At 47.3% G+C, this 23408-nt stretch overlaps 1 protein-coding gene across 2 annotated transcripts in view; it reads right to left on the bottom strand.

Moving 5' to 3' along the window:
* The window catches only part of PHF3 (PHD finger protein 3), a 716139-nt gene that overhangs the window by 518097 nt on the left and 174634 nt on the right, over positions 1–23408 (bottom strand). For both annotated transcript variants that reach the window (XM_078648001.1, XM_078648002.1), the window contains exon 4: positions 13680–15471. In XM_078648001.1, coding sequence (XP_078504127.1) covers positions 13680–15471 — 1792 coding nt within the window. The remainder of the gene's footprint in view (positions 1–13679; positions 15472–23408) is intronic.

Raw genomic sequence — 23408 nt, 5'->3', positions numbered from 1 at the left:
TCGTCCCAGGCGGAGGGTGATGGTCCCAGGATGAGGACTTCCGTCTTGTCTGAGTTTAGTTTCAGGCGGCTGTTCTTCATCCACTCGGCGACGTCTTTCATCCCTTCGTGTAGGCTGGTTCTGGCGGTGTCGGGGTTTCTGGTGAGGGAGAGGATCAGCTGGGTGTCGTCGGCGTAGGAGATGATGTTGAGGTTGTAGGTCTCATGCAGACGTTGGAAGAGGGTGGGGCTGAGTGATGATCCTTGCGGGACGCCACAGATGACTTCGGTGTCCTTGGATCGAAACGGGGGGAGGCGGACTCTCTGTGTTCTTCCGGCGAGGAATGAGATGATCCACTTCAGTGCCTTCTCTTGGATGCCGGTGTTGCCGAGGCGTTGGACTAGGGTGCGGTGGCAGACCGTGTCGAATGCCGCGGAGAGGTCCAGGAGGATGAGTGCCGCTGTTTCCCCGTTGTCGAGCAGGGCTCGGATGTCGTCGGTGGCTGCGATGAGGGCGGTCTCGGTGCTGTGGTTGGCTCTGAAACCGGACTGCGAGGGGTTGAGGGATCCGTTCGTCTCGAGGAAGGCGGCAAGCTGTTTGTTGACTTTGGCAGGAAAAGGGAGGAGCGAGATGGGGCGGAAGTTTTTGAGGTCGGTGGGGTCCGCTGTTGGTTTCTTCAGTAGGGCGCTGAGTTCGGCATGCTTCCAGCTCTCCGGGAAGGTGGCAGTGTTGAAGGAGGTGTTGATGACGTTCCGGAGTTGGGGTGCGATGGTGGAGTCGGCCTTGTTGAAGACATGGTGGGGGCAGGGGTCAGTTGGAGAGCCGGAGTGGATGGTGTTCATCGTGCGGGCTGTGTCTTCGGTGGTCACCGTGGTCCAGGTGCGGAGGGTGGCGGTGGGGTTCGTTGGTTCGGTGGTTGGGTGCGTGGAAGGTGCGCCGAAACTGTTGTGGATGTCGGCAATCTTGAAGTTCTTTTCTCCTCTCTCTACCTTAGCAAGAGATAGTGTATATATTCCCAAAGTGATACCCCCTGGGGATGTACCTCGCTGTGTCATGTCGAACTAGGATGACGGAAGGAATGATCCTTGTAGATTGTTTTCATGCAGATGTTTGGCCTGCTGTCCAGCCGTGATTCCAAGAATCCTCATGCATAATGAATGAGTGAATGAGGCTTAGGCCTTTCGGTGAAATCCCCAGGTCCTCTAGTCATTACCTTAACTAGGTAAAAGGTCAGTCCTAAGAACCATTATGTAGCGCAATACGAGGGCAATGTAGGTTAAATGTGCGTGTAGTACCTGAGCAGATATTGGGGTACCTATATGGAATATAACACCTCTTGCCTCTATGCTTTTCGGGGCTATGTTATTCATCTAGAAAACTCAGCATTCTGCAAGTCTGGTAGTGGTGCTCCATATTTTACAGCGCTCTAGAGCTAGGCTTTGTTGTCTGGCGATCATCCAAAGGACACTCATTACATAAGGAAGAGCAGCTAGTGCTTGCCCTCTTATGGTAGGCTGTAAAGTGACCATGTTAAGAAGGCTTACTGTCTCTCTATGAGGCATTTTCTTGAGGTCCCAGGATAGTCCAAGATTACCATGAGCATCAGTTGTGACAACTGATGTCTTTTACCATTGGTGTACAGGAGCGATACAAATGCTGCACTCAGTTTGCATAACCAAGGAGTTCCCTTTAGTACTTGACTCTCAAAGAATAGCGAGGTGGAGTAGTCTAGAGGAACTCAAAGAGATGTTGTCAGAATAAACACTTTCAACAAGTTTAGAAGTAATGTAACGGTAAAGGGAAGAGAAACAGGAACCTAAAAACGTCTAAGTCCTAAGTACTCAGCACTACTATTTTCCTTTCTATTGAACCCTGTAGCCAATGTTATACTATGGTAGAGCTCAGGAATGTCCCCAACAAACCTTACAGATGTCTTTAGCCAAAACTAAAGTCAGTTCTTCAAAGGGGTGTAAAAACCTTATATCAAAGGACCACCCAAAAATCTAAACTAAAGGTCCTATAGTTTTTTATTTCGGTGATTTCTTTTAGGTAACATACAAAACATGTTGAGAATTTGTCCTCTGTGTATCTGCCACAAAATTATAAAAGATGTTGAAAGGGGCCCAATGGGTCCAACGTACAAAGAAATTAAGAGTGAATTCTTCAAGGTAAGTAAAATCTTTTGGGAGTGTCCCTAAGGTATTCAAGAGAGATGGTGGTGACATGTGTCCAGGCATCCGTACCTGGAGATCAGTGAGCATAGTCACTGGCATCAAAATGCAGTAGCTGCTGTGCTATTTGTTAGGGCAATGCCTCAATAAGGTGCCAGTTCACCCAAGAAGTCTGTGTAGGTGTTTTAAAGTTGGGGACTGTATATCAACATCTATCTGGGGTTAGAAATGTTGTAAGTGAGACCTCCAGAACAGTTAAGGCTAGAAATGAAATGCTTCTGCCGAGGATCACCACCCCGAGGGACGTAGACGGAACCGCCGACGACTACCGGAGGAGTCCGATTAGCCTGCCAGACTGAAAGACCCTGCGGCATTGGGTGTGAGCCAGCTGGATCGGAGTCCCTGGGGGCGAGCCCTGAAAACCTCCGGACGAGGTTGTGGGCTGCCACCTGAGTAGCAGCGGGGTCATTCCGGGGCATCGCACTCCCTCCTGGCATCGCGCTCCTTCTTTCCATCACGGCGCGGGAGTGCAGGCTGCATCAGGAAGAATGGTCATCGCGCCTGCGTTTCCCCACAAAGGTTGAGGAATCGTGGGCTGGGTTGGACACAGCACCGTTCGGCGGCTCTGACATCGCGCCTTGAGCTCCACAGTGGGCCCAAGTATCTAGCGGTCAGCCCGTCTGCGATGAACCCCGGAGGTTCTAGCGAAGCTTGGACGTTGCGCAACGATCGCCGCGAGGACCGAGGGATTTGGGGGCAGGCTGCGCACGTAGGCTCAGAGGATCAAGACGCTAACTAGCCCCGCCCCCCTGACATTAATCTCACATCGCATAACAACAGCGATTGCACGGCCATTTGGACCGCATCTAAGGAACTCTATGGTAATATCTGTTGTAGCTCTCTTCCATAACTCCAATAGAGCTACCGATCATTTCAGGGCTGCACCGCTGTTCCCTGCATCTCATTTAAGTCATTTAAAGAAAAACAGGCAATGTTATTATCCTATGGAGGAAACTAGTGTTATCGGTTTTAAGGTAGGAATATTGGTAGTGGGAGTTGAGGTTCTGGGGGTAGACTCAGGGGTCCCCCAGGGTCAAGGATGCACTCTTGTTACACCCTCAGCGGCACTTGGGAGGCCGGGTGCAGAGTGCTGAGGCTGAATGTTATCCAATGTGGGATAGGGGACCTCCGGTTGGTGGCTGCTGACGAGCAGGCCACTTGGTTGTGGCAGCCAAGCTCAGGGTGTTAGGCTCAGGGCAAAGGGGGATCCGGTAAGCATACAAACAGAAGCGGCGCAGGGGCAGCTGGGTGCAGGGTGCTGTTTTGGTATCCGGTGCCCTGTTGTTTTCAATGGGGATTTTTTGTTTTGGTTTCTAGCTGCAGGCTCGGTCCAGGAAGACTTCTGGGAGGAACCAACAGCTGTGCAGGTAACTTGGAGGGCTCGAGGATGTAGGTGCACCTTTGGTTCTTTTCTCCAGGGCACAGGGAGGCTGGACGCCGGGGTGTCTTTTGAGGTCGGATTTCCCCTTACCGGGCCACTCGCAGTTGGGGGGGAGGGGGGTGGAATCTCTGCGCAGAGGCAGAAGGCGACATCGGGGAGTCCTGGAGAGGTCAACCCATGGTGGACTCTGACTCTGGAGCGATGGGGGGGCCTTGCTGGGACCGGTGACCCACTCAAACTAAGGCCATAGGCGACGGGTGCAGTAGTCGGGTTTCTTTGTCCTCAGCAGGCTCAGAGTTTGTTTTCGGAGTTTCTTTTAAACAGGGCTGCTGTTCACAGGAGGTACGGTCTTTGCTGAAGGTAGTCAATCCTCCCAGGGGTTCGGGAGGTCGTTGGCTGCAGGACAAGATTTTTGGGGCAAGATCTCCGGAAACTGCAGACGGACCGGTAGGGCTGGGCCCAAGTCAGTTGTTCTCAGCAGTCTCCTCTGCTGGGCGTCTTCTTTCGCCCTTTTTTTTTTTTTAAGGTTGCGGGAATCTGCTTTCTTAGTTCAGGGCTGCCCCCTAAATACTGTATTTAGGGGGCGTTTTAGGGGTCTCGAGATCAGTAGCCAATGGACCCTGGGTGTGCTCACCCCTCGTGGGGCAGTGAGCACAATCCTCAATCCTGATTGGGGAGTCCCTGCCATATGCAAGATGAGTGGGCTTCACCTCGCCTCCCCCACCGGAGGGGTGGAGTTGACAGAGGAGGGCACACCTTCTGGGCTGGCTAGTTTTTCCCACCCGTCTTCCCGCCGAAAAGGAGGGGAGACAGGAAGGGAGCCTGCTTCTGATAGCAGGAGAGGCTGGGGGTCGCATTACAAAGGCTGCCAGGCCTTTGAAGCTCCCCTGCCACAGATGGCCCTTCCTGGCCTGGGGGAGGGGTGAAAACCTCCGCCCAGGAAAGGCTTTGTTTCTGGGCTCAGGGAGCAAAGGCTTTCACCCTAGGGGTTTAGAAACATGCCTCCCAGTGGTAGACTGTTGTGTACCGGTCAGGGAACCCACCAGAGGCTGGCCGTTTTTCAGGGGGCATCTCTAAGATGCCCTCTGTGTGCATCTTTCATTAAATCTCACACTGGCATCAGTGTGGGTTTAATGTGCTGAGAAGTTTTATCCCAAACTTCTCAGTTTTCAGTGTAGCCATTATGCTGCTGAAGAGTTCGTAATGACAAGCTCCCAGCACCGTATACTCTTAATGGCAGCACTGTACTTACAATGTCTAAGAATGGACTTAGACACTGTAGGTGTACAGGGCTCATGTACCTGTACCCTCACAACTGGTGTAGGGCACCCAGCTAGAGGGGTGACTGTTCTATACCAGGCAATGGGTTGTAGGCCTGGCACACAGGGATGTGTACCATTTCGACTATTCACTTTGTTCTGCACCAAAACACGTAGCCTGCAAAGGCAGTGTGTGTGTGTGTGTGTGTGCAAAGGCACAGGGCCTCTATGGGTGGAACAATAAGTGCTACAGCCCTTAGAGGTCTTCCCTGGTCACAGTGCCCTGGGTACCTGTGGTACCATTTACCAGGGGCTGACCAGTGGCTGGAGATGCCAATTGGGTTAGTTTTGGGGAAAGAACACAGGCCCTGGGAACCTGATTGGCAGAGACCCTGGGAGCATCATGCCAAAGTGCATCAGTAGTCTGACAAAAAGGGGGGCGGATTTCTGCAACAGAAACCCACTTTCCTACACCACCACTAGACCCAGCTGTGTGGCGGACAACACAAATATTAAGGCATCAGAAATCCAGGATTTAAAGAAGTCAATGCCTACAAACTTGCACAATTAATTTAACTTATTCCACTGGACTGCGTAGATAGATTTAGTAGCAAATGGATTTAGTAACTGGCTGTCAAGATGATGTCTGCGACTTCATCAGGAACGCATAAGGGCTCTTAACGGGCACTGATCAATCTTCAGGCATGCAACCACAGCATATGGGGATTTGTGTGGTGAACCTACCCATCGCAATGCTACTATGAGTGCAGAACTGCTCTGCACAGGAGATGGCAGTACAGCTAAATGTGAAGTGCTAACTGATCAGCAGACGAGACGCTCATCACTCAGTCTGGGACAATCAGAAACAGTTGTGCTCGGTCCTCCCACACGACTTTTGACCATGCACAGAATTTTGACAGGAGATGAATAGCCAGAAATGTTCACTGGAGGACCAAAAACTAGTCGGCATCCTGGGAACCATTCAGGTGGAAGTGTATAACACAGAACCAAGGACACCTCCTGTTATGAGCCACATCAAAGAGATCCACAAGTGGAAATTCTAAATTGGAGAAGAAAACCGTTGTCACCTCGAGGTGTAGCTCTCACTTATGGTCCTTGAGGGAGAAGCGACAGATCATGCATATTCACACTCAGTGTGCTTGCTAGCTGAGCACTAGTGAGAAGATTCTGCATCACAAGGCCCACTTCTAAAATCAAATTTGCTTTGTCACCAGTAGATAGTTATAGTTAGAACCTAGTTACCACAGGAAAGGAAAATGCTACTTACCAGTATGCATCTGTTCTTGGCATGTAGAGCTGCAGAATTGCACACTATGCATAGATGGCCACCTAGTGTTGGGCCCGGATGTTTGAGTTTGTTTTTCTTGTAGAAAGTCTTTGGAAGTCACGAAATAGGTGACTCCTCCTTTGGATGATACTGCGCATGGGCATCGGCTCCAACCCAAGATTGTTTTTCGCCATTAGGGAAGTGATGGAGCTAAGAGATAGTGATGACCATGTGTGTTTGTATCTAATGACGATAACACTGGAACAGATAAAGGTAGCCGGGGAGGCGGGTGGGCGTGTGCAATTCTGCAGCTCTACATGCCAAGAACAGATGCATACTGGTAAGTAGCATTTTTCGTTGGAGGCATATGAGCTGCAGATTGTACACTATGCATAGATTGTATAGCAGTACCCAGGTTAGCGGCGACCACCCGTATCTGTTGCAGTTGTTTGAAATAGTGTTTTAAGTACAGCTTGGCCTACAGTGGCTTGTTGCTTTGTTTGCACATCTACACAATAGTGTTTTGTGAATGTGTGCGGTGTAGACCATGTAGCTGCTTTGCAGATGTCTTCTAAGGGAATGTTCCCTAAGAATGCCATGGAAGCCCCTATTTTCCTTGTAGAATGGACTTTTGGAGGAATTGTTAGTGTACGCTTAGCTTTATGATAACATATTTGGTTACACTTAACGATCCACCTGGTAATACCAGATTTTGATATTGGGTTGCCTTTATGCGGTGGTGAAAAAGATACAAAAATCTGTTTTGTTTTCCTAAAGCTTTGTGTTCTCTCTATGTAGTACAGTAATGCTCTTTTGACATCTAAGTTGTGCAGAGCTCTTTCTGCTACTGTTTGTGGCTGCGAGAAGAAGACTGGCAGTTCCACAGATTGGTTTAGATGGAATGGCGAAATGACTTTTGGAAAGAATTTAGGGTTTGTACGAAGCACAACCTTATTGTGATGCATTTGCAGAAAAGGTTCCTGAACAGTAAATGCTTGCATTTCACTAACTCTTCTTAAAGAAGTAATGGCTACTAGGAAAGCCACTTTCCATGTGAGAAATTGCAATTCGCATTTATGTAAAGGTTCAAATGGAGGTCCCATGAGACGTGTGAGCACTATGTTTAAGTTCCACACAGGTGAAGGTGGTATTCTTGGAGGTATTATTCTTTTGAGACCCTCCATGAAAGCTTTAATGGCTGGTACTCTAAAAAGAGACAGATGTTGTCTATTTTGTAAGTAAGCTGCAATGGCAGCTAGGTGCAACCTGATAGATGTGTAGGCTAAATTACACTTTGAAGGTGTAGTAAATAGACTATAATGTATTGGATGGACACATCTAGGGGATTTATGTTGTTGTTTTGACAGTATATTACAAAACGTTTCCACTTAGCAGCATAACATGCTCTAGTGGTGGGACGCCTTGCTTCCTTGACAACGTTCATGCACTCTTGAGGAAGTTTGAGATAACCAAACTCTATGACTTCAGGAGCCAGATCGCAAGGTTGAGCTACTAGTATAAGCGTTAGCCAGTGTTGTTGCATCTTGCGTACTAGTAAAGGAATCATTGGTAGAGGAGGAAAAGCGTACGCAAATAGTCCTGACCAGTTCATCCATATCGCATTGCCTTTGGCCAATGGGTGTGGGTATCTGGCGGCGAAGTGTGGGCATTTTGCGTTGTCGTGGGTGGCAAAGAGGTCTATCTGAGGTTGTCCCCACATTTGAAAGAACGGATGAAGAACTTGTGGATGAAGTTCCCACTCGGTCATCTGCTGAGTCTGCCGACTTAGCAGATCTGCCATGGTGTTTTGAACCCCTGGGACGTGTTGGGCTATTAAGAAGATGTTCTGAGGTATAGCGCACCTCCATATCTGCTGAGCTAGTTGAGAGAGCTGCAGAGTGTGTCCCTCCTTGTTTGTTTATGGCATACATGGCTGTCATATTGTCTGTGCGGACTAAGACAGTTTTGTTTGCAATTTGTTTTTGGAAAGCTTTTAGAGCTAGAAACACAGCTAACAACTCCAGATGGTTGATGTGGAGTAGCTTTTGCATTGGTGTCCACCTTCCCTGCGTGGTGTGAGGCAGTAGGTGGGCTCCCCAGCCGGAGAGTGATGCGTCTGCTGTTAGTATTATTTGTGGAACAGGCTCTAGGAATAGTCGGCCTTTTGACAGGTTTTTTGTGTTCCACCATTGCAGAGAGCGATGAGTCAGACTGTCTACCAACACTAGGTCTGTTAACTGACCCTGAGCCTGGTTCCATTGACGTGATAGACATTCTTGCAGTGGACGCATTTGCAGTCTTGCGTAAGGTACTATGAATATGCAAGATGCCATCATCCCTATGAGTTGCATAAACACTCGAACTGGAAGCGAGTGTTGTGATTTGAATTTTGTTAGGAGCGTTTGCACACTTGTTATCCTTGCTGGAGAGGGATAAGCTAGTGTTAGTTGAATATTGATTGTAGCTCCTAGGTACTGTTGCGTGTGCGATGGTAGCAGATGTGACTTGGTGTAATTTACTGTGAATCCCAAGTTGTGTAGTAACATTATTGTATTGTGAGTGTGTTGTACACACTAGCTGTAGGACTGTGCTTTTATGAGGCAGTTGTCTAGATATGGGAAGACGTGGCTGTCTTCTTAAGTGTGCTGCTACCACTGCTAGACATTTGGTGAACACTCTTGGCCGCTGTTACTCCGAATGGGAGTAGTTAGAATTGGTAGTGCTGTCTTCCTAGCACAAATCTTAGGTACTTCCTGTGCGCCTGGTGAATTGCGATGTGAAAATAGGCGTCTTTGAGATCTAGTGTGACAAGAAAGTCGTTCTGCAACAGGAGTGGAAGGACTTGCTGAAGTGTGACCATATGGAAATGATCCAACTGTATGTAAGGGTTTAGAGGTCTGAGGTCTAGAATAGGTCCCAGAGATCCGTCCTTCTTTGGAATTAAGAAGTATAGGGAATATGCTCCTTTGTTCCTTTGATGTTTTGGAACTATTTCTACTGTATTTTTCTTCAGGAGAGAAAGTACTTCTTGTCTGAGCAGCGTTAAATGATCTTGTGACATTGGACGCTGTTTGGGTGGTATGTTTGGGGGGGGTAGATGTTAGTTCTAGACAGTAACCTGACTGAATTATTTGAAGCACCCACCTGTCTGATGTGATGTCTTCCCAGGCTGGTAGGTATTGCTGTATCCTTCCCCCGACAGGAGTGGAATGGGGCGGGGGAAGGGGAGGGGAGTCATTGGGTAGGGGTGGAGGCAGAGCGTGAGTTGTTGTTCTTGCCTCTGCCTTTGTTGTTGTTACTGCGGTAACCTCCCCTTTGGTAGCCCCTACAATAGGTAGACTGAGTTGGGCTTTTGTATGCTGTGGAAGGTGTGTCTGATGAGTACCCTCTGTTTGCACCTCTATATGTGGAGAGACAAAATGAACGTCTGGGAGCCTGCGACTGCAGGGCTCCCATAGATTTTTCTGTGTCGGTGTCTTTTTTCATTTTTTTGAGGGAGACATCCACCTCGGGTCCAAATAGGTGTTGCTCATGGAATGGTTGATTGAGTATAGCTCTTTGGACCTCTGGCTTGAAGCCAGATATACGAAGCCAAGCATGTCTGCGCAGCAGGACGCTAGTATTGACGGCTCTGGAGGCTTTGTCTGCTGCATCTAGTGCACAGCGGATAGATATGTTAGTGATAATTTTTCCTTCTTGAATTAGCTCACTAGCTGTATCCTTAAATTTATCAGGGAGATGTTGCATTATGTCTTCGAGTTCATCATAATGTGCCCTATCGTAGCGTGCTAGTAAGGCTTGTGTGTTGGCAATGCGCCACATGTTTGCTGCTTGTAAGGCAGTTCTTTTCCCTGACGCGTCAAGGAGTTTAGATTCCTTGTCTGGTGGAGGAGGTTCGCCTGATGTTTGAGAGTTAGAGAGTCTAGGGGAACTGGTCCCTTTACATATGCTGGGTCAGATGGTGCAGCTTTATACTTTTTCCCAACTCTTGGGTTTATGACCCGAGTTCTGACTGGGTCTTTAAAGACCTCAGAGGCATGTTTAACCACGCCTTTGAGCATTGGCAAAGTTGCTGAGGATCTTTGTGCAGTGTCAAATGTATCTAGCAGGAAGTCCTCCTCTACTGCATCGGAGTGCATGTCTACCCCGTGGTATTGTGCTGCTCTAATCAGTAACTGGTTAAACCCCATAGTGTCTTCTGGTGGTGAAGGCCTAGAGGGGTATATGTCATCTTGGGGTACATTTGGAATGTCTGGTGTATTATAGTTGTCCCATGGGTCTGGCGAGGCTGGGTGATAATATGGCTCCTCTGGGTTAGCCCCTGTATCTGATATGTCGTCCCCATTATCATCATGTGTGCTACATGGTGTAGGGGAGCGATGTGGTGAAATATGGGGGGAGGGATTGGGTGCAGGAGGCGGGGAAGGCACATGCATAGGTGAGGTAGCAATGTCCTTCTTTTTTGGAGCAGGAGCTGGTGCTGGTGCCTCTGATGGTCGTTTCTTTGATAATGTCAATCGACCAGTCTTAGGATCTTTTATGAGTCTTTTGCCTTGGGTCTGGAGTAAACAAGTCTCTTTCAGGAGTGTGACCTTTCGGCGTGGAAGCTTGTTTTGGCGCCGTAGCGCCTTTTTTCGACCTTTTGTCTTTAATGGGGGAAGTCGGGGTCTTTTTCGGTTCCGAAGTCTTTTTTGGTTCCGAGGGTTTTTTAGTGTCCAATACTTTTTTCGGCTCCGATGTGTGCTTCGACTCCGATGCCTTCTTGGGGCCGGAAGCTTTGTGTGGCTCTGAAGATGTTTTGGGTGCCAAAGGAACTGAGTGTTTCGGCGCCGATGGCTTCAGTGCGGTACTAGATGGTTTCTTCGGTGTCGATGAGTGTGGGCTGGCACCGAGTGGGGGTCGACTCGAGCCCGAGTCGCCCAAAGGCTTTATTGACTTCTTGCCGAGCCCGAAGGTGGGGCCGTCAAAGTAGTGTCTCGGTGTGCACCCGAGCCCGAGGGCGAGGGTGTGACCGTAGCCTTTTTTGTGTGTTGAGAGAGGGTTCGGGGTCAACGGTCTTACTTACGACCCGCTGCACTGGAGTCACGTCCTCAACATCAGAATCTTCTGCCTCCGAGTTGCTGTCGACGTCGTGTTGTTCTGGGACGTCAACGCCTTCCTGGAAGATGTCATCTGGAATCGATGCTGAAGATCGAGTCATTGTTCTTCTGGTTCTCAGGTCCCGGATAGTCTTTTTGGAGCGGAAGGAGGAACAGGCTTAACAGTCCTTTGCCTTGTGCTCCGGAGAGAGGCAGAGGTTACAGACCTCGTGGAGGTCGGTGTGGGGAAACTTCGACCCACATTGAGGACACTTTTTAAATGGCGTCCTTTCCATTAGCTGGAGTCGAGGCCTAGTTGGGCCCCGAAGGCCGTAGTCGACGACCGGAATCGGTGTTCTTGGTCTTGAAGAGTAGTTTCTTGAAGCCGGTGAGGATTGCGCGCCAACGGTAATCGGTTCCAACAAGGAGCGCTGGAACCACATCCGAGCCCGGTGGCGGAAGAAAACAATCTGGGGATGGAGCCGATGCCCATGCGCAATATCATCCAAAGGAGGAGTAAGAGCAAATCCTGTGCACACGCAAATGTAGTCTGTGGTCCTAGTGTGAGGACCAGTAAAATTTCTTGGGAGAAAATAGATACTTCAAAGTTCAAAAAGGCCAGATGCAAAGGTTCGTGTGAGTGAAAGTTTGTTTATAGGTAAAATATTGGTCTGTACAGAAAATAGTAGCCAGCCGACACGTGTTTCGTCACACCGTGAGGGAGATGTGACTCATCAGGGCTGCAGGGCTACGGTGGAAGACGTGATCATGGAGGCACGGAACGGTGGAGGGTTAGCCACGTCCGTGTGGAAAGTAGATGGTCAAACGTCGGAGAGCTGCTATGCAGGCCGGTGTTGTAGGTGGGGACGGTTGTGTCCCGGGTTAAGCAGGCAGGCGTTGTAGTTGGGGACGGTTGCGCCCCGAGTTAAAAGGAAGCATGTAGCGGAGAAAGGAACGCACCCGGTACGTGCGTCTTGTGTGTCGAGCGAGGTCCGGATAATGGATCCATTACCCGGTACGTGCGTCTTGTGTGTCGAGCGAGGTCCGGATAATGGATCCATTTTCCGGACCTCGCTCGACCCACAAGACGCACGTTTCCTCTATCCCCTGTTCATCAGAGCACAAGCTGGATGCTGGTAGCCTCTAGCTCATACTTATCTCAGTCTTCTTGACAGTCCCACTACTTACGTCATCCTTTTCTTTGTTTCTTGCTTTCTCATTTGGCATCACCTTAGTCATGGGAGGCCCTTGAGATGGAGCGAGGTAGACAGGGAGGGACACTATATTTTCTGCCATGCCTCGCCTGTTGGTCTTGGGAACAGCTAGGAAATGTTGTACCCCACTGGCCCGCAGGTCAGTCTACATGCATTGAGTAAACATAATTTGCTAACAGTCACAATACCCCTGGCTACAAAGCAGTCCGCAAGCACCAAACTGGGACACCTAGCCTGATACAATTAAACAGATGTTAGCTGTTCTCCCAGATCCTTAAACCATGCCAAATACTTCAAGGGTCACATATGGCATAAATTGTAGTCCATCAGTAAACTCGGCATTAATAAAATCAGGAGGCCGTAGATATGGAGACTACATTTATTCCACACGCACTCTCATGGGGGGAGGAGTCAAACAAACAGCTTCCTTCTTCCATCTTACAACTGCCCTCAGCCTGCCGCCATCTTGCTGCAACCTATGCTCCGTGCTCCCGTCCTCAGAGAAAATTTCCACTTTCATTGTTATTAAAAAATGATGTTTCAGTGTAAAAAAGAGAAAACATGGGGACAGAAAACATACTCTGCTAACAATATTTTGACTGTTAGCAAGTTAAGTACAGTGCAGGGATTTCAGGTTTCAATGAGAACATACAAGGATGCATAGTGGTATTCTAGTGCTTAGGACTATTGCAGCAAATACCATTATGGAGAGAATGAGTGGGATATTTTATTAAATGGAGACCTTAGCCATATAATTTGTAAAGCAGGTTTGATTCCATCAACCCAGCCCTAACATTGAGGATTAGTACATTCCTTTTCAAAAACACACCACCATGAATTCAGCACATTAAAAAAGGATGAGGATATGTGATACTACTGCAATAAGGGATAAATCAATACTTCACACACTCCTATGACAAACCCTTCAAGTCCTGGGTCTCAGAAGCAGAAGTAGTAGGCTAGTAAGTATCTTGCTGGTCACAGTAAAAATGAAGATATAAGCCACAACCATTAGAGTAAAGGTAACTAATTAAGTGTACTTAGGCCCATGATAGTAAACAGTGAATTTGGCACAATGTAAGAAAAAAAACGATTATACAGGCAAATTATTTAACTAACATGCAAGTAGTACAAATACAAAGGGTGACAATCAGAAATATGTGTGAACAAAAAATGATTTAGAAAATATTTGTGAATTTTATATAAAGTTAAAAAGAGAACATTCAGAACAAAATACCATCATACATACCTGTTGACATGGTGCTTTTTACAAGAGGCACATTGCTTGGCATGCAACAATGCATTTCTGTCACTTGGTGAGCTATGCTCAACACTGTCCTTCTTTACAGCAGCAATGTTATCTGGGATAAAAAGTGGAGGTTCATCTAAAGAAATGCTCTTACTGCTTCTTCTTTGGCGTGGTTGGAGGCCTTTTTTCAATTTAAGCCTCTCATCTTCCTTCAACCGCTCAGCACCCATTGGATCTTTCTGTTCCCCCTCATCCTTTCCCGGATCACTAGTTTTTAACGATGAAGGCAACTGTTTTGGAGTTTGTCGTTGGTTAGACTGTCCAGTGTTGTCTGGTTGAGAATGGGTATGCACATGCATTGAAACTGGATGGTGTCCTTCACCTGGAGTACTTTGTTGAATCCTAGCTTTATCATCCAAACTGTTGGCTAATGACTTTTGAGCATGGGTGTGGTGCGTTTTTTTCACATCTACGATTGGCTTTGTGGTCACTTTAGCATCTAAAATAGAACTATGCATCTTGTCATCTTTAGTTGAATGTACTTTTCTCCCTTTTCCTGACTTAACAGAAAGCTGAAAAGTAGGCTCAGCAGTACTTGGTGTACCCTTTTCTGGTGACTCTTTCCCAACAGGCCGAATCATTTTAACGTGGACTGTATGTGTTCTTGTCTTCTTCGGGCCTTTCCTGGTTGATATGCACTTTTCTTCTGCTCCCCGGTCTGAATTATGCAGAGAATCCTGTACAGCTTGAATTGGTCTGTATAGTGTTTTTTTAACATTTTTCTTGCTTTTTGTAGGTTTAACAGCCAGTTTATTGTGGAGAGCATGAGCTCTTGGCTTTGCTTGCCTTTTTGGGCGGACACCCCCTGTAATCAGTGATGCGTTCTGCGTATGGAATTTTTGAGCATGGTTGCTATCGAAAACACGTTTCTTTCCTTGCCCAGAAGTGTACAAATTCTCCTCAGTTTTTTTATCAGATCTAACAGTTTCAAAACACTTTCCAGAAAAGCATAGCACTTGGCCTTCAGTGTTCTCATCCTGCAAAGCCCCCCCTTTGCAGCTGTTTATTACCCCTGTATTTCTTACCAGTGAATCCACAGAAGCCTCTAACCATGAGCTTCGTGCACTTTCTTCACCTACTGCACCCTGCAAGATTGGCATTACCTTGTGTCCTTCCGCAGTACTCACAAATGCTTGATTAGATGGTTCAACCAATTCAGAACTACTTCTTTCCTTCACGGTCTTCAGTATTTCATTTATTTTATAGCCCCCCTCAGCTTGTGACTGAAGAGTTATGTCAGCTAGTGCTTCTTTTTCTGTCATGATACTTTGTACATCACTTTTAATATGCTCAAACTGTGTTGTATTCCCAACTTTAATATGCCTTTCTTCCTCCACAGAGTGAGAGTTGTATATATGGGCACAGCTACCTAATTTTTCAGACTTAACCTCTGATCCTTCTTCCAATTTAGTTTCCACTTTGTCTGTTGCTTCTTTCCTCATGTCTTCACCTATCACATTTGAGTTTTTCACACCAGGTAGTTGCACCTTCACTCGCGGCACTGTTTGATACGCTCGCCTTCCGCTTTTTCGCAATGATTTATGATGCTCTGCTTTCACCTGAAACTCATCTGCATGGTCATCAACAACCTCACTGGACTTAAGAAATGAGTCTTCCTTTGCCCCAACTGTCAGAGTTACTGCAGAAATTAAAGCAATTTTCTGAGGACTCAGTGCAGGTGCAGCCTTAGAGCGCTTTGCAACTGTGCTTTGCCGCAAACTTCGAACAGGTTCTAGAAGAAAGAAAAAACAAAAAACGCAAATTAAGATAAATGATAATAAACCATAACCTTACATCTGCTATTGGTTCACTAACAAGCACTGACAGAGCCAATAGGTCGCGCCTATGGAAGAGCTATTGGCATTGCCAATTTGTTTTAGCCATGTTGTACACCAACATGGCTTCTGTTCAGCTTGGCTAAAAGTTAGTAACGTAGAGGAGAGTGGCACTGAGTGTGAAGGTTAAAGGGCAAAGAGGGGAGTAGAGTGATGTACAGTGGAGTAGCAAAGAGTGCCTTGTTTTGGAGTGGAATAGAGTGGAGTCGCAAAGAGTGGCGTACAGTGGAGTGGCATAAAGTAGAGTGGACTGATATAGAGTGCATTGGTGTAGAGTGTTGCAGAGTACAGTGGCATAGAGTGCAGCTGCGTGCAACACAGTGACAGTGTGTAGTGGCATAGAGTGCAGTGGCATAGAGTGCAATAGCGTAGAATGCTATGAGCTACAATAAGTTATGTTGGTTATCTTGATTGCTTCGTGCAATCGAAATGATATCTAGACTATATCAACATGGTGTGTAGACCAATCTATGGTCTGGGGAATTGAGCAGACAATGTCCAAAACATAAATAGAGTGTGGCTCTACACCTGAACAATATTTAACACTCCAGAATATAAATCAAATAAAGGAATAAATAACACACAACATAGCCATTACTTTTTGCATTTATTCGCAGTCATATATTCAAATATTAAACACTGTTTTCTCCGTGTAAGGCTGTCATGCCATTAACAAACAAGCATTTGCAATGCAATAGGTCTCGCATTTACGAGAGTTTAAGCATTAGCATTGTAAATGACAATGCCTTTTATTTATGTTTTAAAAATCTAAACATAAATAAAAGGCATTGTCACTTACAATGGCAATAGCTCAAACTTGCGTAAATGCAAGACCTACTGCATTGCAAATGCTTGTTTCCAACCAGGAATGAGGCTGTGGGGCTGCTCAGCCCTGCTAAAATGGCACAGAAATGCAGCCGCTTATCCGCTGCCTGCACAGAGACAGCACCCAGGACCCCCCCCCCCCATCAGACCCCTAGGCTCCAACAGTCTGTCATGAAAGGGCTGCCTGGCTCTTCGGCAGTCTGCCCCCACACACGCCCGTGCTAGCTGTCAGGGCCCCTGCCCCCACACACGCCTGTGCGAGCTGTCAGTACTCCTACATCCACAAAGGCCTGTGCGAGCTGTCAGGATTTGAGGGTTCCGTAGGGAAGCTTTCTAGAGGAGGGTGTATTTACTCCTGAGGTAGGATGCAGTAGCACACGTGCATCTTACCGCTGACCAGGATCCTGCATCAGTAGTTGGAATCCCCCTCAGTCGGGCTCTTGCCCATGTCCAGGTGCTGCCCTCCTACTCCTCCTCCCTCCATGGAGCTTCCTGGCAGCTCCTTCAGCCCGCGGTGACCGCACTCCGGTTAAGCCCTGGTGGCGGTGGGGGGCCCTTGCTCTGAGTACAGTCCCCCGCCCCCTGATCCGCACAGCGGACTACTGTCCTCCTCGGACACCCCATCGCTCATATTCTTTGATAGTGGTCCCCGGGGAAGCCCCGGTGAGAAGTGCAATGCCCCACCCTCCTCAAGAGGAAACAGTCACCAGAGCTGCCCCACGGAACGGCATCCCCGCAGACCTCTTCTCCAGGGCGAGGCAGGAAGCTTCATGGATATGGGGTCCTGCCATGCACAAGAAGGTTGTGCCTCACAAGAAGGTTGTGCCTCACATCTTCTTTCTCTTCACCTCCCTTTGCTCCCCAAACTTCAGTTGGCCGTCCACGCAGGTGGCTCATGACGTTCAAATAGTTCAGCCTCTGCCCGTACTCCTTCCTGCCACTCTGGAAACTTGGGCGGCGGGCGCAGCTCCACCACAGCGCAGGAGCGTCAGACGCAGCCCAGAAGCACTCCGGCTCGAGTGCCCGGGCACAGATCAATACTGCTTTGAATATCTGAGCGGTGGTGGGGCGGAGGGCTGTAGTAAGAGGGAGGAGGCTGTAGTGTGCGATTAGCAGCACCTACCCTCCTTATTTGTAGCGGTCCCTTCCTCCAGTGGAGGGGCAGGAGGGAGGTTACCTCAGGACCTCACTGCCACATGAATTGCTCATGTACTGAAAAAAACACACAAGAGGTGGGTATGCGCATTTTTAAACTGACCACGTAATTTCCTGCTCCCCTGTCTCCCTGACTGGCAAAAAAAGCGCCCATTTAATGGCACGGGCAAGGGTGGAAGTTAAAGTAAAGGGGTGGGGGGCATGAACGCCAGGAAATGCTTGGGATTTGAAGGTGGTCTTTTCCAAGCTTACCACTGTCTCATTTATCCCCCCACACGCCAAAACCCCCCCAAAAATGCTTATAGAAAAGGACTGAAGCTGTAAATGACATAGGAGAGAGGTGACAATGGGAGTCTGTGTGTGGTACAGGGTCGTAGGGAGGGAGAGAGCCGAGAAATGCACCAGAGGAGTCGTTAAAAATCCGGTTCAACTTGTTCCCTAAATCCAGAGCAGGCCAGGCATTTATTACCAGATGTACTTATATAGACCTCGCTGAGAGGAGCTTTTATATAAATACATATATGTAGTCATTCATTGAAAAAGCTATGATTTTATACTACGTTTTTGCATGTATCCTACCTCTCCCTCTTCAGGTAGATTAACCCACGCCGAATCTATTGAAAATATCTAAAAATCATACAAGGCCTGACTTCACAGTCTGCCTATGGAGTAAAGCAAAAGCACTGACCACTTTACTGTTTACCAAATGGTCTCCAAGGTTTCTCATTGCATGGTTTTCCCATCCGTACTACAAGATAAAGAAGTAACCCACCAATAACAGAAAATGAGATTTAAGTCAGAAGAAAGTACTGTTTAGCGTTATAGAGTTAGGGAAAGTGTTACAGTGGTAATTTACAGTGTAGTACGGTAGATGGAGGTTTGGGGTGCATCAAAGTGACTCACTTTCGGGGGTCTCCTCATGTCTGCTGTCTTCAGCTGTCAGGAAGAGCTGCACCGAGCTAGCCCAGCCCAGTGTGTGTGCCCGACAGCTCGGGTGCACCGTTGTGCATTGCGCTGGTGGGTGCACCGTACCACTCCGGATTAAAGCGAGCCGCCGTACACCTAGGGTAAAGAGACTGTTCGCTCGCCTCCCAGTTACGCTCTCAAGGTGCCTCTGCCAGATCACTGATTGTGATTCACCAGCGTCTTCGTGTTATTTACAACTCACTTGAAGGGAATCAGCACTGAATATAACGCGCAGAGGCCACTTTCTGGATTTAGTTACAACAATAGCTAAACTGTAGCAGACTTCAGTTCATCAGAAATCTTCTCGGTGAGTTTGCAAATACAACCTCTAGTGCCTTAGTCTGGCTACAAGGATGCTGGCTCCGAAAAACTCTTTGGTGGAAGCTGGCATCTTTGGTTAACAAGCACTAGCCATCTGTTTTCACTCAGCCACTTGTTTATATTTGCATCGCGCTTTCACTTTAAGTGAAGGCGCCATTCAAAAATAAACACAGGCTGAGTGAAAACAGATGGCCCCGATAAAGATAAGAAATTGCTTTGAGACAGCAGCAAAGCAGAAAACCCTGTCCGGATCGGCCGGACTAAAGGGAGAAAGGGCAGTGTCCTAAAAACCTAATTTCCAATGGCATGCCACTGTTTAGCATAAACTGTGACGCCAGCCAATGAAAATGAGGGGCGGGGCTTCAATTCCCCTTCTCAAATCTACTCTCTTACAATATCTCTCCCCAGCGAGCAGCGCTTTGGGCTGCAATGCCAGGCAAGACCTAAAAAGACAATGTGACTTCATTGAAGTAGTGACATAAAGGGCAAAAGTACTAGCAAAACACAATACAAAAGATGTACATAAAACACACAGAGAATATGTCCGTCCTTTTTGTATTGACTAGTTCAACAATTGTCCTATCATATCTTAATTCCATTTAGAGGATGGCTGACCCAGGACCTGGACTGATAAAATTGTCTTCGACGTTTCAACCCTTTGTGTATATCTTAGTTGGTAGACATCACTGCAGGTCTTCCTCAGGACTAGTAAAATAAGTTTATTTCTTTATTTGATTTGTATTATAGAGCGTTAAATATTGGTCAAGTAAAGGACCACACTCTACTTATGTTGTGAACACTGTCTACTCAATTCTCGAGACCATAGATTGGGCTACACACATTATTGATATAGTCTAGATATAATCTAGATACAATTTCGATTACGCAAAGCAATCGAGATAACCAACAGAATTCACTGTAGCACATAACATTATATGTCCAGGTTCTGAGGGACACATGGCAACCCCATTATATTTAGTGACTTAAATCGCAGCATAGTAGAGTGCAGTGGTGAACAGTAGAGAAGTGTAGAGTGGCATAGAGTACAGTGACATACGATGCAGAGTAAAGTGGCACATAGTGCAGAGACAGAGTGGTGCAGAGTAGAATATAGTGCCGTAGAGTGCAGTTACAGAGTACAGAGGTGTACAGTGAAGAGATGCAGAATAGAGTGGCATAGGTCGCACTGGCATATGGTGCAGTGTAGAGTGCAAGGTAGGGTGGCAAAAAGTACAGTGGCAGAGTTCAGTAGCGTAGAGTGCAATGTTGAAGAGCTGAGTTCAGTGACAGAGTGGTGTTTAGTAAAGTGGTGTAGAGTGCAGTGGCGTGGAGTACAGTGGTGCAGAGTAGAGTACAGTGGTGCAGAGTAGAGTATAGTGGTGTAAAGTGCAGTGGAATAGAGTAGACCGGCACAGAGTAGAGTGCAGTGATGTGGAGTAGATTAGAGTGGATTGGTGTGGAGTGCACTGGCATAGAGTGTTGCAGAGTATAGTGGTGTAGAGTACAGTGGCGTAGACCAGCAGCATAGAAAGAATTCGCTGTACGATGCAACGCCATAGAATGCAGTGGCACAGATTATGGTAGTGCATAGTGGTAGTGGAGAAGTGTGGCTCACTGGTTAGAGCGGCAGACTCTGAAGCAGAGATCAGGCCCGGGACCAGGGGTCTTGAGCTCAATGTCCGCGGACTCGATAATTCTCGCCTCGGCGCCTACTCTAATCATGGGTCCCACGCTGCAACTCTGGGCAATAGCTTGCTTAATCTCCACAACGGCCCCTACAACACTGGGATGCCTGGCTTCACCTTGGGGGTGCCCAGGAGGGGCTTCTCACAGGGAGAGCCAGGAAGGGTTCCACAGCGTTATACAGCGCCGGGACGCCCCGTTGGGGCAGCTGTGCGCTTTACAAAATACACTACATAGTGGAGCAAAGTGGTGCACAGCGGATTGATGCAGAGTAAAGTGGCATAGAGTGAAGTGGCGTAAAGTACAGTGATGTAGAGTGGCGCAGAGCAGAGTGGTGCAGAGCTGAGCAGTACAGAGTGCAGTGCCATAGACTGGAGTGATGCAGAGTCCAGTGTTACAGAGCAGAGTGGTGTAGAATGCATTACCATACAGTGGAGAGTAGAGTGCCATAGAGTGTAGTGGTGTGGAGTAGAGTGACGCAAAGAGCAGTGGCATACAGTACAGTGGTGCAGATTAGAATGCAGTTGTGTAGAGTGCAGTGGTTTACAGTAGAGTGGCATAGTGCAGTGGCATAGAGTGCAGTGGCAGAGTGGCGCAGAGTAAAGTGGTATAGAGTGCAGTGGCGGAATGGTGCAGAGTAAAGTGGCATTGAGTGCAGTGGCGAGAGTACATTGCTTCACAGTAGAGTGAAATGGCGAGTAGTAGAGTGGTGCAGGGTAGAGTGCAGTGGCTTAGAGTGTAAGGGCGTAAAGGGGATTATACAGCAGGGGCATAGAGTGCACTGTTGCAGAGTAGATTAGAGTGGCGTAGAGTTGAGCATTACAGAGTAAAGTGTATTCGAGCAGAGTGAAGTATTGCAGAGTGGCACAGAGTGAAGTTGTGCAGAGTAGATTGAAGTGGCCTAGACTTGAGTGGTGTAGAGAGCAGTGGCGAAGAGTTCAGTAGTGTGAAGAGTGGTGTAGAGTGCATTGGCGTTGAGTGGTAGTGAGGAGAGGAGAGTGGTGTATGTATAGTGAAGTGGAATAGAGTGATGTTGAGTGCAGTGGCGTAGAGTGCAGTGGTGTAGATTACAATGGCGTAGAGTACAATGGCGTAGAGTACAATGGCCTGGTGTGGAGTGGTGTAGAGTGCAATGGTGGGGAGTAGAGTGGTGCAGAGTACAGAGGAGTATGCATGGTGTGGTAGCCCACTGCCATTACAGCTGACACATTTTCAATTGAAATTACCATTACATTTGCACAGACATACAGTTTTACTACTAAAATGATATGTGTTAGAGCAAACAGATGATGGACGAAATGCTGACAATGCAAACATTCTCCCCAGTCAAAAGATCTGGGTTAAATCCATTGTTCTTTTGCCCTCTACGCCACCCCAGTTTGGACCCAGCCATATGCAAATCAGTCTTGACCGTGTGCCCCAAAGGAACAGTCCAGACCGAACTGCCAGGCCAGGTCCTCCCTGGACCGGAAACAAGCATCGTGGGACGGGTTTCAGGGTATGTCACCCTTCTTCAGCCAGGCTAGCTTGAATCCAGTGGCACAGTGAGCAAGGGACCCACGCCTGGGTATACCTATCCCACTTAGGGCGAAAAAGCCAATAAGAACAATTGTAAGCAATGTGCCAAATGCGTTTCCAGGGAAGCTTTCTGAATGTCCTCAAGATGGCTTTTGAAAACCAGAAAGCACAGTGATCTGGTAGGCCTCAACTTAAAAATATATTTTTACTACAAACTATTGTCGCAATTCCAAAGTAGGTAACCATGGTAAGATGGATGTCGCAATGCAAGTATTGGTTATAGGTTCTAAAGTCAGCATTGTTTTTACAGGACATAAAGGTTTTCCAAACGTGAACTCACAACCACTAAAAGAGTCTAAAAGGTCACCGTTAACACCAATGCTTTATCATATGTTCATTTATTACATTCACTAACCTTGAATCTCTCTGCCTGCAAGAGGGGAATACAGGAAAACACAAAAACAATAGAAAACAATATATAGCATTTGCTGTTTACAGTTTTTATTTGTTGTGAATTCTGGTGGTGTTTTTCAATGTTTCCAATATTTTAAAAGTCAGTAGTTAATCACTGTATACTCTTTTTTTGCGCCACAGAAATTCAAGAGTATGGTATTTTTCGAGTGCATATAAAGAATTACTCTTATTTACATCCTTCTCTAGTTCGTTCCCAATGTTACATTTTCTTTCCATCTTTCTCCCAATTCCTTTCTATGGACATTATGCTTGAATTTGCTCTTCCAAGTAAGTTTGCAATGTTTGCTTATCCTTCTCCCGGTCTCATTCCCCAGCTACTCTCTCCAGCAGCCCAGTTCCACCCTTGTTCAGGTTGTGCACAGACGAGGTTTTATTTACACCTCGTTAAGATTTGGTAATAGCACATAAAAGGTTAGTGGTGAGCATTTAACAGACCTTCCTGCTGCTCTAGCATTTAGCAAATTACAGAAATGTATTTATTTATTTATGCAATTGGTATAGCGTACAAATACCCGGAGGTGTCTCGGCGCTGAAAAAACAATAATACAGAGCAGATAGAGATGGTGTTTACTGGTTAAAAAGCCAGGTTTTTACTGACTTCCTAAAGGTGAGGAGAGAGGGGCTAGCCCTGATGTGGGAAGGAAGGGTGTGGCATAATTTCGCTGTGGCAATTGAGAAACATCTGTCTCCCTAAGACGATTTCTTTGTACGAGGGACAGTTAGAAGACAGGCAGAGGAGGAGCGTAGAAGTCTACTGGGGATATAGCGCCCTAGTGACCTTCTTAGGAACTTAGGTCCTGAATTGTTGACCGCCCTGTATGCTACACAGAGGGCTTTGAATTTAATTTGTTTCCTAACTGGCAACCAATGAAGCTCGCGTATTACCGGAGAA

The sequence above is a fragment of the Lissotriton helveticus genome, chromosome 6 (genome assembly GCF_964261635.1).
Source record: "Lissotriton helveticus chromosome 6, aLisHel1.1, whole genome shotgun sequence".
Classification (NCBI taxonomy): domain Eukaryota; kingdom Metazoa; phylum Chordata; class Amphibia; order Caudata; family Salamandridae; genus Lissotriton; species Lissotriton helveticus.
Note: the sequence above shows the minus strand (reverse complement) of the source record. Positions and strands in the feature narration are given on the sequence as shown.